This window comes from Pristiophorus japonicus, chromosome 5, assembly GCF_044704955.1.
Source record: "Pristiophorus japonicus isolate sPriJap1 chromosome 5, sPriJap1.hap1, whole genome shotgun sequence".
NCBI classification, from domain to species: domain Eukaryota; kingdom Metazoa; phylum Chordata; class Chondrichthyes; family Pristiophoridae; genus Pristiophorus; species Pristiophorus japonicus.
In genome coordinates, this window is record NC_091981.1 from 292182535 (window position 1) to 292197707 (window position 15173).

Genomic DNA, 15173 nt, shown 5'->3' on the forward strand with positions numbered 1-15173 from the left:
CCTATGAAAACTTTCGACTGTAGAGACACTGACCCTCAGTCAGGCCAATGCAGTAGCAGAGGTGTTTATGTCCACCAGTGATAACACCAAACAAATCTCTCAGCACACAAGTGCTAGCAATGTTCATCAATTAACTGGAACTGTGTTTGCGAGCAGAAATGTACAGGGCAGAACCCACGAGTCTGCAACTGCCAGCAGGCCTCAGGTGACCCAGATGACTCAGAGTCCGCAACAAAGGATGAATGCAAGGCAATTCACACCTTGTTGGCGTTGTGGAGGCTTCCATTCAGCCTATTCATGCCGCTTCAAAGGATATGTTTGCAAGAGCTGTGGAACAATGGGGCACCTCCAACGAGCTTGCAGATGAGCTGCAAGCTCTGCAAAACCTGCTAAGCACCACGTGGAAGAGGAAGATCGGTCCATGGTGGATCAAAGAAATTTTGAGCCTCAGAGGGAGGAGGCAGATGCTGAAGTACATGGGGTGCACACATTTTCGATGAAATGTCTACCTATAATGCTAAATGTAAAATTGAATGGCTTACCCGTAGCCATGGAACTGGACACTGGCGTTAGCCAATCCATCATGAGTAAAAAGATGTTTGAGAGACTGTGGTGCAACAAGGCACTCAGACCAGCCCTGAGCCCCTTCCACACAAAACTGAGAATGTACACCAAAGAGCTCATCACTGTCCTGGGGAGCACCATGGTCAAGGTCGCCTACAAGGGCACGGTGCATGAACTGCCACTCTGGGTTGTCCTGGGCGATGGCCCCACACTGCTTGGAAGGAGCTGGCTGGTCAAAATCCGCTTGAACTGGGATGACATCCGAGCGCTATCACATGTCGATGAGGCCTCATGTTCTTAACAAATTTCCTTCCCTTTTTGAGCCAGGCATTGGAAACTTTTCCGGGGCGAAGGTGCGGATCCACTTGGTCCCAGAGGCACGACCCATTCACCACAAGGTGCGAGCGGGACCTCACATGATGAGGGAGAGAGTGGAAATCGAGCTGGACAGGCTGCAACGCGAGTTCATCATCTCCCCAGTGGAATTCAGCGAGTGGGCCAGCCCGATTGTTCCAGTACTCAAAAGTGATGGCACGGTCAGGATTTGCGGCGATTATAAAGTAACAGTGACCTCAATCTTTATTAAGACACTCCAGAGTGAGTAACAGGCCTTAGAGGCCGGCTTATATACAGTGCTCCCAAGGGATCCTGGGATCCCTTGGGACTTCAGGGGATGCGCTCCCTGGTGGCGGAGTGCATGCTTTACAGATACACAACACATGGGGTGCACGCACTCACCACGAATTGTCCCCCGCTGAAGGTTGAACTAAATGGACTCCCGGTGTCCATGGAGCTGGACACGGGCATGAGCCAATCCATCATGGGCAAAAAGACTTTCGAAAGGTTGTGGTGCAACAAAGCCTCAATGCCAGTCCTAACTCCAGTTCGCAAGAAACTAAGAACTTACTTGAAAGAACTGATTCCTGTAATCGGCAGTGCTCCCGTAAAGGTCTCCTACGATGGAGCAGTGCACAAGCTACCACTCTGGGTGGTACTGGGCGATGGTCCCCCGCTGCTCGGCAGGAGCTGGCTGGGAAAGATACGCTGTAACTGGGACGACATCCGAGCGCTATCGCCCGCTGACGGCACTTTGTGTGCCCAGGTCTTAAACAAATTTCCTTCACTGTTCGAACCAGGCATCGGGAAATTCCAAGAAGCAAAAGTGCAGATCCACCTAATTCCGACCCATCCATCACAAGGCGAGAGCAGTACCGTACATGATGAGAGAAAGGGTAGAAATCGAGCTAGACCGGCTGCAAAGAGAGGGCAACATCTAAACGATTGAGTTCAGCAAGTGGGCCAGTCCTATTGTCCCAGTCCTCAAGGGAGACGGCACCGTCAGAATCTGTGGCGATTACAAAGTAACGATCAATCGTTTCTCCCTGCAGGACCAATACACACTTCCAAAAGCCGATGACCTCTTTGCAACGCTGGCGGGAGGAAAGATGTTCACGAAGCTGGATCTGACCTCAGCCTACATGACGCAGGAACTGGAGGAATCATCGAAGGCCCTCAGCTGCATCAACACGCACAAAGATCTTTTTATTTATAACAGATGCCCATTTAGAATCCGATCAACGGCGGCGATATTCCAGAGAAACATGGAAAGTTTACTGAAGTCGGTCCCGCACACCGTGGTCTTTCAGGACGACATCTTGGTCACAGGTCGGAACACAGTCGAGCATCTGCAGAACCTGGAGGAGGTTCTTAGTCGGCTCAACCGCGTGGGGCTCGAAGTGCGTTTTCCTGGCGCCTAAAGTGGAGTTCTTGGGAAGGAGGATTGCGGCGGACGGCATCAGGCCCACCAACGCGAAGACGGAGGCAATCGAGAACGCACCAAGGCCACAGAATGTGATGGTGTTGCGGTCGTTCCTGGGACTCTTGAACTACTTTGGTAACTTCTTACTGGGTCTTAGCACCCTGCTCGAACCACTACATGTCTTACTTCGAAAAGGGGGCAAATGGGTTTGGGGCAAAAGCCAAGAAAATGCCTTTGTAAAAGTGAGAAAATGGTTATGCTCAAACAAATTGCTTGTGTTGTATGATCCATGTAAGCGTTTGGTACTAGCATGTGATGCGTTGTCATATGGCGTCGGGTGTGTATTGCAACAAGCCAATGATTTCGGGAAACTGCAACCGGTTGCTTATGCATCCAGGAGTCTGTCTAAAGCTGAGAGAGCCTACAGCATGATTGAAAAGGAAGCGTTAGCGTGCGTCTGTGGGATAAAGCAAATGCATCAATGCCTGTTGGGCTAAAATTTGAATTGGAAACTGACCATAAGCCACTTATATCCCTGTTTTCCGAGAGCAAAGGGATAAATACCAATGCATCGGCCCGCATCCAGAGATAGATGCTCACGTTGTCCGTCTATAACTACGCCATCCGCCACAGGCCAGGCAGAGAAAACTGCGCCGATGCTCTCAGTAGGCTGCCATTGCCCACCACGGGGGTGGAAATGGCACAGCCCGTAGATCTAGCCATGGTTATGGAAGCATTTGGGAGTGAGCAATCACCCGTCACTGTCCGGCAGATCAAATCCTGGACAAGCCAGGACCCCTTATTGGGCCCAAGTTTCCACATGATTTGCGCCTGATTTTTAGGAGCAACTGGTGGAGAACGGACTATCTTAGAAATCGCAATTCTCCACATTTTTTTTTCTGCAGTTCTAGTCAGTTGGAACAGTTCCACTTTGGAACAGAATTTTTTCTTCAAAAGGGGGCGTGTCCGGCCACTGACGCCTGATTTCAAAGTTTCCACAGTGAAAATGTACTCCAAACTAACTTAGAATGGAGCAAGTGAAGATTTTTGTAGAACTGAAAAAACCTTGTCTACACATTAAAAAATCAGGCGCAGGTTACAAATTAGGCGTCCAGAACGAGGAGGGGGGGGAGGAAGGGAAGTCATTAAATCCTATAATAAATCCTTATTTATACTTCTACAAATATTATACAAATAAATCCAACCTGAATAAACATTTATAAGCAAAGAAAAGATTAAATGAACCATCTTCCTATCTGTGTGACCGGGCTGGCCGCAAGCACTGTGCATGCTGTGTGATCTGGATGACCAGGTGAGGAGTGTCTCCCACAAATTCACCCCCTCTGGTCAAGGTGTGCATTTCTGACGTATATACAGTATGCAGTGTTGTTATGAAGGTTACAGTTACATGAAGGTTACATACATGACATCACCTCCCCCCCCCCAACGTCTTATGGGGTCAAAGATGAAGTCTTTCAGGCAGTCGACGCTCTCTCGTGGAGCGCCGCCGTTGGGGCTCTGGTTGTTGAGCCTTGGCATACATCTCTGTCACTTTTGGTGGTTCCGGGCTGGCCGCAGGAACTGTGCATGCTGCTGAATGTTCTTGTTGCGGGTTCACTGGCGGTGGTGTGGGCAACATCTCATGATCTTCCTCAGGTTCCCCAGTGTCCATGCTGAACCTTTTTTTTACTTGGTCGAGATGCATGCAGCATATCTGTCCATTGTTAAGTCTGACCACTGTGACCCTATTCCCCTCTTTGCCAATTACAGTACCCTCAAGCCACTTGGGCCCCAAAGCGTGATTAAGAACAAATACAGGGTCATCGATTTCTATACATCTCCCCTTTGAGTTACGGTCATGGCACTCATTTTGGGACTGGCACTTGCCCTCAACAATGTCTGACAGGACAGGATGAATGAGGGACAGCCGAGTTTTAAGTGTACGTTTCATGAGTAGTTCCGCGGGCGGGACTCCCGTGAGCGAATGCGGTCGGGACCTATAGGCCAGCAGGAGGCGCGAAAGGCGGCATTGAAGGTAGGGTCCTTGAATCCGGAGCATGCCCTGTTTTATGATTTGGACCGCACGTTCCGCCTGGCCATTGGAAGCCGGCTTGAACGGTGCCATCCTGACATGTTTGATGCCATTACCCAACATGAACTCCCGGAATTCATAGCTAGTGAAACACGGGCCGTTGTCGCTAACCAGGATGTCCGGCAAGACTTGGGTCGCAAAGACCGCACGCAGACTCTCCACAGTGGTGGATGTCGTGCACGAATTCAATATGATGCACTCGATCCATTTCAAGTACACATCGACAACAATGAGGAACATTTTTCCCATGAACGGGCCCGCATAGTCTGCGTGAATACGTGACCATGGCCTGGTGGGCCAGGGCCATGGGCTGAGCGGGGCCTCCCTGGGGGCATTGCCCAGCTGGGCACACGTCGTGCACCAGTGAACACAGTGTTCCAGGTCTGAGTCAATTCTCGGCCACCATACATGAGACCAGGCAATGACCTTCATCAGCACGATGCCTGGGTTTTCGCTGTGGAGTTCCCTGATGAATGCTTCCCTTCCCTTCTGGGGCATGACTACCCGGCTGCCCCATAGTAGGCAGTCAGCTTGGATGGAGAGCTCATCCATCCGTCTGTGAAACGGTCTGACCTCCTCGGGGCGTGCTCCATGTGCGGGCGCCCAATCCCTAGTCAGGACACATTTCTTAATCAAGGATAGGAGGGGATCTCTGTTGGTCCAGATTTTGATCTGGTGGGCTGTGATGGGGGAGCCTGCGCTGTAAAAGGCTTTAACGGCCATGACCATCTCAGCGCTTTGCTCCGCTGCCCCCTCAGTGATGACCAGTGGAAGCCTGCCGAGCGCGTCAGCGCAATTTTCGGTGTCTGGCCAGTGTCGTATGGTGTAGTCATACGCAGCCAGCGTGAGAGCCCATCGCTGTTTGCGAGCTGACTCATTGGCATTGACAGCTTTGCTGTCTGACAACAGGAATGTTAACAGCTTGTGGGCCGTTTCTAACCCGAACCTTCTGCCAAAAAGGTACTGGTGCATCTTTTTCACCCCGTAGACACATGCGAGTGCTTCCTTTTCAACCATCGCACATCCCCGTTCTGCTTGGGAGAGCAACCTGGAGGCATAAGCCACAGGTTGGAGTTGGCCCTCATCATTACTCTGCTGCAACACACACCCAACCCCATAGGATGATGCATCACATGTCAAAACCAATTTCTTACAGGGGTTGTACAGAGTCAACAGCTTATTAGAACAAAGCAGGTTCCGCGCCCGATTGAAAGCCCATTCCTGACAGTCCCCCCAAAACCAATCGCAACCCTTACACAGGAGCTCATGTAGCGGCTCCAACAATGTGCTTAAGTTTGGCAGAAAATTCCCGAAATAGTTCAAGAGTCCCAGAAATGAACGCAACTCCGATGTGTTGCCGGGCCTGGGCGCACAACGGATCGCCTCCGTTTTGGATTCGGTAGACCGGATCCCGTCTGCGGCAACCCTCCTGCCCAAAAACTCGACCTCTGGGGCCAAAAACACACACTTGGGCTTCTTTAGTCGCAGGCCTACCCGGTCCAGTCGGCGTAGCACCTCCTCCAGGTTGTGGAGGTATTCCTTGGTGTCTCGACCCGTGGATAAGCATGTCGTCCTGAAATACGATTGTTCCAGGGATGGATTTGAGCAGGCTTTCCATGTTCCTTTGAAAGATAGCGGCTGCTGATCGAATGCCAAACGGACACCTGTTCTAGACAAACAGCCCCTTGTGCGTAGTGATGGTGGTCAGAAGCTTGGATTCTTCGGCCAGTTCCTGGGTCATGTAGGCTGAAGTGAGGTCCAACTTGGTGAACAGCTTGCCACCTGCCAGCTTGGCAAAAAGATCCTCCACTCTCGGAAGCGGGTATTGGTCCTGTAGTGACACTCGGTTGATAGTGGCCTTGTAGTCGCCACAAATCCTGACCGAACCATCCGCTTTAAGGACAGGAACGATGGGGCTTGCCCAGTCGCTGAATTCATCAGGCGAAATTATGGTCTCTCTTAGCAACCTGTCCAACTCACTCTCAATTTTCTCCCGCATCACAGATGGCACGGCTCTGGCTTTGTGGTGCACTGGTCTGGCGTCCGGGGTGATGCGTATCACTACTTTCGTACCTTTGAAAGTCCCGACACCAGGTTGAAATAGTGACTTAAATTTCTGTAGGACCTGTGAGCATGAACTTCACTCCAGAGATGAAATGGCATGCACATCCCCCCATTTCCAGTTCATCTTGGCTAGCCAGCTCCTCTCCAAAAGCACGGGACCATTTCCCGGGACAATCTAGAGTAGCAGCCGGTTCTCTGATCCATTATGTGTGACCACCAACATTGCACTGCCTAGACTGGGATGATCTTTTTGGTGTACGTCCTTAATTGCATGTCAATGCATTCTAGTTTGGGTCTGCTACCTCTGAGTGGCCATAGTTTCTTGAATTGTTGGACACTCACAAGTGACTGGCTAGCCCCTGTGGCCAGCTCCATGCGTACCGATATGCCGTTTAATAGGTCTTTCATCATCATAGGTGGTGTTTTGGTATATGAGCTGTGGATATTTGCCACATGAACCCGCTGAGCTTCAGTGTCCATTGCTTTGTCCCAAGCATCAACCTGCCTTGCAGACCCCTCTTCTGGTTCATCTGCCTCGTAAATTAGCCTCGCTGCGGGCTTCCTGCACATTCTGGCTAAATGTTCACTGAAGTTACAATTTCGACAGATAAATTGTTGAAACCTACAGGTTTTTGCAGCATGTCTGCCCCTGCACCTCCAACATGAGCTGAGATTGTTGTGAACAAAAAGGCTAGTACCAGGCATTCCTCTCTGATTGTCTCTTTGATTACTCTTGAGCATTCTGTTGATGGGTGTCAATGGCCCCATCCCGCGACGCATTGTCCACCATGATGGCGTAAATGTCCGTTCAACCTGCCATTGTTTCTGTTGAGGACCCACTGTCGAGTCTGTTGCTGCCTGGGTGGTGTTGAATTGCCCTTGCCTGCCTGCGGGGTTCTGAGTCGCGTTTACAATGTTAACTCCCTGCTCCATCGCCACGTTGGAAGCAGAGTTGCGCGCATTTATTATCTTGGTTTCCTCCTCCCCCGCCATGAAGGTCTGAGCCATCAATGCCGCCGCTTCCAAGGTCAAATCCTTGGTCTCAATTAGCTTTCTGAAAATCCCGGCATGACCAATGCCCTCAATAAAGAAATCCCTTAACATCTCCCCCCTGCAGGCATCTGTGAACTTACAGAGGCTGGCCAAGCGCCGAAGGTCCGCAACGAAGTCTGGTATGCTCTGCCCTTCCCGACATCGGTGTGTATAGAATCGGTGTCGGCCACGTGTATACTGCTCGCTGGTTTGAGGTGCTCACCGATCAGTTTGCTGAGCTCCTTAAAGGTTTTGTCCGCCGGCTTCTTGGGTGCGAGCAGGTCTTTCATCAGCGCGTACGTCTTAGGTCCACAGCTGGTCAGTAGATGCGCCCTTCGCTTGTCAGCCGCTGCATCTCCCAGCCAGTCCTTTGTGACAAAGCTGTGCTGGAGCCTCTCAACAAAATCGCCCCAGTCCTCATCAACATAGTACCGTTCCTCTGTGCTACTGGTGGCCATTCTCGTGAGGCGTTGATTCCCGTTTCTCGTCGCCAAATGTAATGTCCTTACACACGACTATAAATTCACATGAAGCACATTCTGCAGACAAGGTCACTCTGTGACCTGAACCTTTATTCACAGGACCCTGCGTGGGACCTCCCTTTAAAAACCTGGATGACCAGGTGAGGAGTGTCTCCCACAAGTTCACCCCGTGGTCAAGGTGTGCATTTCTTCGGTGTATACAGTATGCAGTGTTGTTATGAAGGTTACAGTTACATGAAGGTTACATACATGACAGTTGTAGGGCTGGAGCAAGTTACAGAGATACGGAGAGGCAAGGCCGTGGAGGGATTTGAACACAAAGGTGTGGGATGTACTTTAAATGTCCCCAGTAGACACCTCAAGTTGCTGGAGAAATATCACCAAAGATGTCTTCGCAAGATCCTACAAATCCCCTGGGAGTACAGCACACCAACATCAGCATCCTCACTCAGGCTAACATCCCCAGCATTGAAATACTGACCACACTCGATCAGTTCTGCTGGGCAGGCCACATAGTCCGCATGCCAGACACGAGATTCCCAAAGCAAGTGCTCTACTCGGAGCTCCTTCGTGGCAAACGAGCCAAAGGTGGGCAGTGGAAACGCTACAAGGACACCCTCAAAGCCTCCCTGATAAAGTGCGACATCCCCACTGACACCTGGGAGTACCTGGCCCAAGACCGCCCTAAGTGGAGGAAGTGCATCCGAGAGGGCATTAAGCACCTCGAGTCTCAACGCTGAGAGCATGCAGAAAACAAGCGCAGACAGTGGAAAGAGCTTGCGGCAAAACAGTCCCACCCACCCCTTCCCTCAACGACTATCTGTCCCACCTGTGACAGAGTCTGTGGCTCTCGTATTGGACTGTTCAGCCACCAAAGAACCCACTTTAGGAGTGGAAGCAAGTCTTCCTCGATTCCGAGGGACTGCCTATGATGATGACACATTGAGGATGCATTTTAAAATTCCTAATTGATATTGTGATGCAATGTAAATTTCCCAATTTTACTTTCAATCCTCATTAATCAATGCAAATCTTATAATGGGCATTTTGTTTTTTAAATGCTACTGTTAAATGCAGTGAAACTGATAACTTGGGGGGCTAGATAGGTGGAGTATAACATTATTAAAGAATGTGGAAGATTTTGCTTGAGAAAGAAAGTAAACATGTGCTCCCATTGACAGAAGTTTTCCAAGGCTGTGCTCTAACTGATTTGATTGCATGATTTCCAAGAGTCAAAGCTGTCTTTGCCAAGTAACCTATATTAATATTTGATCTACAATGAATAACCTCTTGTACCCAAAGATCTGTAGCTACATTACGCAGGAGCTCCATAATGTTGTGATGAGAGCTACTTATACCTCCTAACATTTGAAAATTAGTATGTGACATTTGGTAGCTTGAGGTTGACCAGTAGAACTTTATGTTTCATGTTTAGACCAGGAAGGGCCTCATTTGTAGTTTCTTTCCTTTTGAAAATCTTTTAACGTAAAAATACAATTCAGACAGACAAGACTAATTTATGACAAAATTCATAAAATATTTTTTCATCCATGAGTGAATCACTGTCTTAATGGTTATAAAATATGAGCAAAATGCTTGGGTTTCAGTCTCAGGTCTTATGATCTCAAAATAATGTAGCACAACCCTGTTTTCGACAGTAACAGACTGCATTGCAGGAAAATCTTTAAATCACTTAAGATTGTCAACAAGTTTTTTGAAATATCATTAATACCAAATCTTTTACTAGAACTTACCATTTTGTATTTGAGTAGTTTCATTTTGGAGCTTCTGTTCTGTTGACACAGAATAGGTTTACTTAGTTGTAACCTCAAAGTGCTGAATGTTGTTATCAGAGCACAATTCATAGAAACGGAGAAACATAGAAAACCGGTGCAGGAATAGGCCATTCAGCCCTTCTAGCCTGCACCACCATTCAATAAGATCATGGCTGATCATTCACCTCAGTACCCCTTTCTTGCTTTCTCGCCATACCCCTTGATCCCCTTAGCCATAAGGGCCATATCTAACTCCGTCTTCAATATATCCAATTAACTGGCATCAACAACTCTCTGCGGCAGGGAATTCCACAGATTAACAACTCTCTGAGTGAAGAAGTTTCTTCTCATCTCAGTCCTAAATGGCCTACACAATATCCTAAGACTGTGTTCCCTGGTTCTGGACTTCCCCAACATCGGTAACATTCTACCCGCATCTAACCTGTCCCGTCCCGTCAGAATCTTCTATGTTTCTATAAGATCCCCTCTCCTCCTTCTAAACTCCAATGTATAAAGGCCCAGTTGATCCAGTCTCTCCTCATATGTCAGTCCTCCCATCCCTGGAATCAGTCTGGTGAACTCTCTCAATAACAAGAACGTCCTTCCTCAGATTAGGAGACCAAAACTGAACACAATATTCCAGGTGAGGCCTCACCAAGGCCCTGTACAAGTGCAGTATGACCTCCCTGCTCCTATACTCAAACCCCCTAGCTATGAAGGCCAACATACCATTTGCCTTCTTCATCGCCTGCTGTACCTGTATGCCAACTTTCAATGACTGATGAACCATGACACCCAGGTCTCGTTTCACCTCCCCTTTTCCTAATCTGCTGCCATTCAGATAATATTCTGTCTTCGCATTTTTGCCCCCAAAGTGGATAACCTCATATTTATCCACATTATACTGCATCTGCCATGCATTTGCCTACTCATCTAACCTGTCCAAACCTGCAGCCTCCTAGCGTCCCCCTCACAGCTCACACCGCCATCCAGTTTAGTGTCATCTGCAAATTGGAGATATTACACTCAATTCCTTCATCCAAATCATTGACCTATATTGTAAAGAGCTGGGGTCCCAGCACTGAGCCCTGGGGCACTCCACTAGTTACTGCCTGCCATTTTGAAAAGGACCTGTTTATCCCGACTCTCTGCTTCCTGTCTACCAACCAGTTCTCTATCCACGTCAGTATATTACCCCCAATACCATGTGCTTTGATTTTGCACACCAATCACTTGTGTGGGACCTTGTCAAAAGCCTTTTGAATGTCCAAATACGCCACATCCACTGGTTCTCCCTTATCCACTCTACTAGTTACATCCTCAAAAAGTTCCAGAAGATTTGTCAAGCCTGATTTCCCCTTCATAAATCCATGCAGACTTGGACCGATCCTGTCCCTGCTTTCCAAATGCACTGCTATTTCATCATTAATAATTGATTCCAACATTTTCCCCACCACTGATGTCAGGCTAACCGGTCTATAATTACCCACTTTCTCGCTCCCTCCCTTTTTAAAAAGTGGTGTTACATTAGCTACCCTTCAGTCCATAGGAACTGATCCAGAGTCGATAGATTGTTGGAAAATGATCACCAATGCATCCACTGTTTCTAGGGCCACTTCCTTAAGTACTCTGGGATGCAGACTATCAGGCCCCGGGGATTTATCGGCCTTCAATCCTATCAATTTCCCTAACACAATTTCCCGCCTAATAAGGATATCCTTCAGTTCCTCCTTCTCACTAGACACTCGGTCCCCTAGTATTTCCAGGTCATCTGTGTCTTCCTTCGTGAAGACAGAACCAAAGTATTTGTTCAATTAGTCTGCCATTTCTTTGTTCTCCATTATAAATTCACCTGAACCCGACTGCAAGGGACCTATGTTTGTCGGCACTAATCTTTTTCTCTTCACATATCTATAGAAGCTTTTGCAGTCAGTTTTTATGTTCCCGGCAAGGTCCTTCTCTGCTCAATTCTAAATTTCTCCCAGTCCTCAGGTTTGTTGCTTTTTCTGGCCAATTTATATGCCTCTTCCTTGGATTTAACACTATCCTTAATTTCCTTTACTAACCACGGTTGAGCCACCTTCCCCGTTTTATTTTTACTCCAGTCAGGGATGTACAATTGCTGAAGTTCATCCATGTAATCTTTAAATGTTTGCCATTGCCTATCCGCCGTCAACCCTTTAAGTATCATTTGCCAGTCTATTCTAGCCAATTCACGCCTCAAACCATCAAAGTTACCTTTCCTTAACTTCAGGACTCTAGTTTCTGAATCAACTGTGTCACTCTCCATCTTAATAAAGAATTCTACCATGTTATGGTCACTCTTCCCTCAAGGGGCCTCGCACAACAAGGTTGCTAATTAGTCCTTTCTCATTACACATCACCCAGTCTAGGACGGCCAGCTCCTTATTTGGTTCCTCGACATATTGGTCTAGAAAACTATCCCTAATACACTCCAGGAAATCCTCCTCCACCGCATTGCTACCAGTTTGGTTAGCCCAGTCAATATGTAGATTAAAGTCACCCACGATAACTGCTGTACCTTTGTTGCATGCATCCCTAATTTCTTGTTTGATGCTGTCCCCAACATCACTACTGCTGTTTGGTGGTCTGTACACAACTCCCACTAGCGTTTTCTGCCCTTTGGTATTCCGTAGCTCCACCCATACTGATTCCACATCATCCAAGCTAATGTCCTTTCTTACTATTGCTTTAATTTCCTCTTTAACCAGCAATGCCACCCCGCCTCTTTTTCCTTTCTGTCTATCCTTCCTAAATGTTGAATACCCCTGGATGTTGAGTTCCCAGCCTTGGTCACCCTGGAGCCATGTCTCCATGATGGCAATTTCTTCATACCCGTTAACTGCTATCTGCGCATTTAATTCATCCATCTTATTCCGAATACTCCTCGCATTGTGGCACAGAGCCTTCAGGCTTGTCTTTCTAACACACTTTACTCTTTTAGAGTTTTGTTGTAATGTGGACCTTTTTGCCTGAGGTTTCTCTGCCCTCCACTTTTACTTTTCTTCTTTCTATCTTTTGCTTCTGCCCCCATACTACTTCCCTCTGTCTCCCTGCATAGGTTTCCATCCCCTGCCATATTAGTTTAACTCCTTCCCAACAGCACTAGCAAACACTCCCCCTAGGACATTGGTTCCTGTCCTGCCCAGGTGCAGACCGTCCGGTTTGTACTGGTCCCACCTCCCCTAGAACCGGTTCCAATGTCCCAGGAATTTGAATCCTCCCTTCTGCACCACTCCTCAAGCCACGTATTCATCTGAGCTATGCTGCGATTCCTACTCTGACTAGCACGTAGCACTGGCAGCAATCCTGAGATTACTACTTTTGAGGTCCTACTTTTTAATTTAGCTCCTAGCTCCCTAAATTCGTCTTGTAGGACCTCATCCTGTTTTTTTACCTATATCGCTGGTACCTATATGCATCACGACAACTGGCTGTTCACCCTCCCTTTTCAGAATGCCCTGCTCCGAGACATCCTTGACCCTTGCACCAGGGAGGCAACATACCATCCTGGAGTCTCGGTTGTGGCCGCAGAAACGTCTATCTATTCCCTTTACAATTGAATCCCCGATCACTATAGCTCTCCCACTCTTTTTCCTGCCCTCCTGTGCAGCGGAGCCACCCATGGTGCCATGAATTTGGCTGCTGCTGCCCTCCCCTGATGAGTCATCCCCCTCAACAGTGTTCAATAGTGTTAAACAAGTTATTATTTACTGCTAAACAATTCCTTTGTGGACATTACTTCTTGGTAGTGATCAGTTATTCTCATTTTTCAAAACAATCACATAAGCAGCATTTCTTGAAGTTAAGGGTAAATTTACTGATCTCACACTCCCACTGTGGAGCTGTGCTTGAAGAGATCGGTGGATTTCTTTCTCCTTTTTAAACATTTTCGTCTTACATTTTTTAGAACTTTTGCTTGTCAGTTCCACCTGTTCTAAACAGTTGATTGAATTCTATTATAAAAGATGTTGCAATGGGGCTGAAAATTACAATCTGTTAATACTTAGGAACATCTTGTCTTTTTATCAAAATTTGTAGGTTCTTTATGAAATCTTGATGAAATCTTATGAAATGTCGCAAAAATGGATTTTTACCACTCAAATTCAAATTTGAAATATAACTAAGATTCAGAATTATCCTTACAAGTGTTTGTAAAATCGACTCAAATTAATTTCAAGTACTGTAATTAGAGTTAACAATTTAAATGATTGGTCCACCAGTGAGTATATATAATCTCCTAAAATAAACAATAGTTGAGAGAAAGTCGTAATTTGAACGCCTGGATTATGGTGAGATTCATCAAATGTTTGACTTTTGGTCACTTAGGGGCTGAATTTCCGTGGGCCATGATTCAAGTGCTTGGGGCCAAAATTCACCGTCCCCAAAGGAAGTTCGGGCGGTCGGATACTTTCCCCTCCCCAAGGCATATTCAACTCAGCGGGGATTTGAGCTGTGCTCACTTACGCCGGAAACGGCGGGGTGAAGCCGCTATAAAGGTAACTTTCCAGCGGTGAGCTCTGCAGCGTGCAGGCCGCTGAAAAGGACAGGCATTTTCACCTGCAAAAAGACTTTTCCCAGCTGTGCCCCCGTGAGGTATTCGCTGCAATGATTCGTTCATTTTGCGGCAGACCAGCATTTTGACCGGCCCGAATCAGGATTGCGGTTGACTGCTTGGGGACAAGGGATATCCTCTGTCCACTTGGCTGCTCACTCCACTGTGAAACCCCAGGACAGCGCCAGAGCATGCCTACAATGACGCTCATTGTACCACCAGGTGCATCATCGAGCAGTGCATAGGCATCCTTAAGCAGAGGTTCCGGTGCCTGGACCACTCTGGTGGCATCTCCTCAACGGGTCTCCATCATCGTCATGGTCTGCTGCGTGCTGCACAACCTGGCCATCACGAGGGGTCAGCCGCTGGAGGTCGAGGCAGCAGTACCACAGGAGGAGGAGAAGGAGGAAGCACAGGAGGAGGAGGAGAATCCCCGTCGCCCCAGAGCTAGGAAGCGTCGATCCATCACCACCCTGGAAGGGCCGGGTACAGGCTGGGAGGGTGCGTCCTCACATATACGGAGGTGCCTGACACCTCCCCTGCAGTCTCCCTCCATGTATTATGTACTGCCAGTCTGCCAGGTCTCCCCATGCCAGGAAACAGTATTCTTCTTCTGTCCTCCACACCGTCCATTAGTGTCTCCAGCTCCATATCAATGAAACTGTCGGTTCTCCTTGCACCTCTTACACCAGCCATCCTTCCAAACTCCTTCCCCCACCTCAGGGCCTGGCTGCAAACCCTGGCCTTTAAGCCAGGGAGCAGCTGGCTCATTAGAAACCCTTACCTGCATACGGAATTTCTCCGTGGTGATTACGCTCAAATTAAGACA

General features: G+C 48.1%; 1 protein-coding gene across 2 annotated transcripts in view; it reads right to left on the reverse strand.

Annotated features, from left to right (window-relative positions):
• Positions 1 to 15173, reverse strand: part of LOC139264029 (uncharacterized) — a 202853-nt gene that overhangs the window by 126541 nt on the left and 61139 nt on the right. For both annotated transcript variants that reach the window (XR_011593281.1, XM_070880132.1), the window contains exon 13: positions 9748 to 9786. Coding sequence is in view for 1 of the 2 variants with exons in the window: in XM_070880132.1 (XP_070736233.1) it covers positions 9748 to 9786 (39 nt within the window). In the remaining variant the exon portion in view is untranslated. The remainder of the gene's footprint in view (positions 1 to 9747; positions 9787 to 15173) is intronic.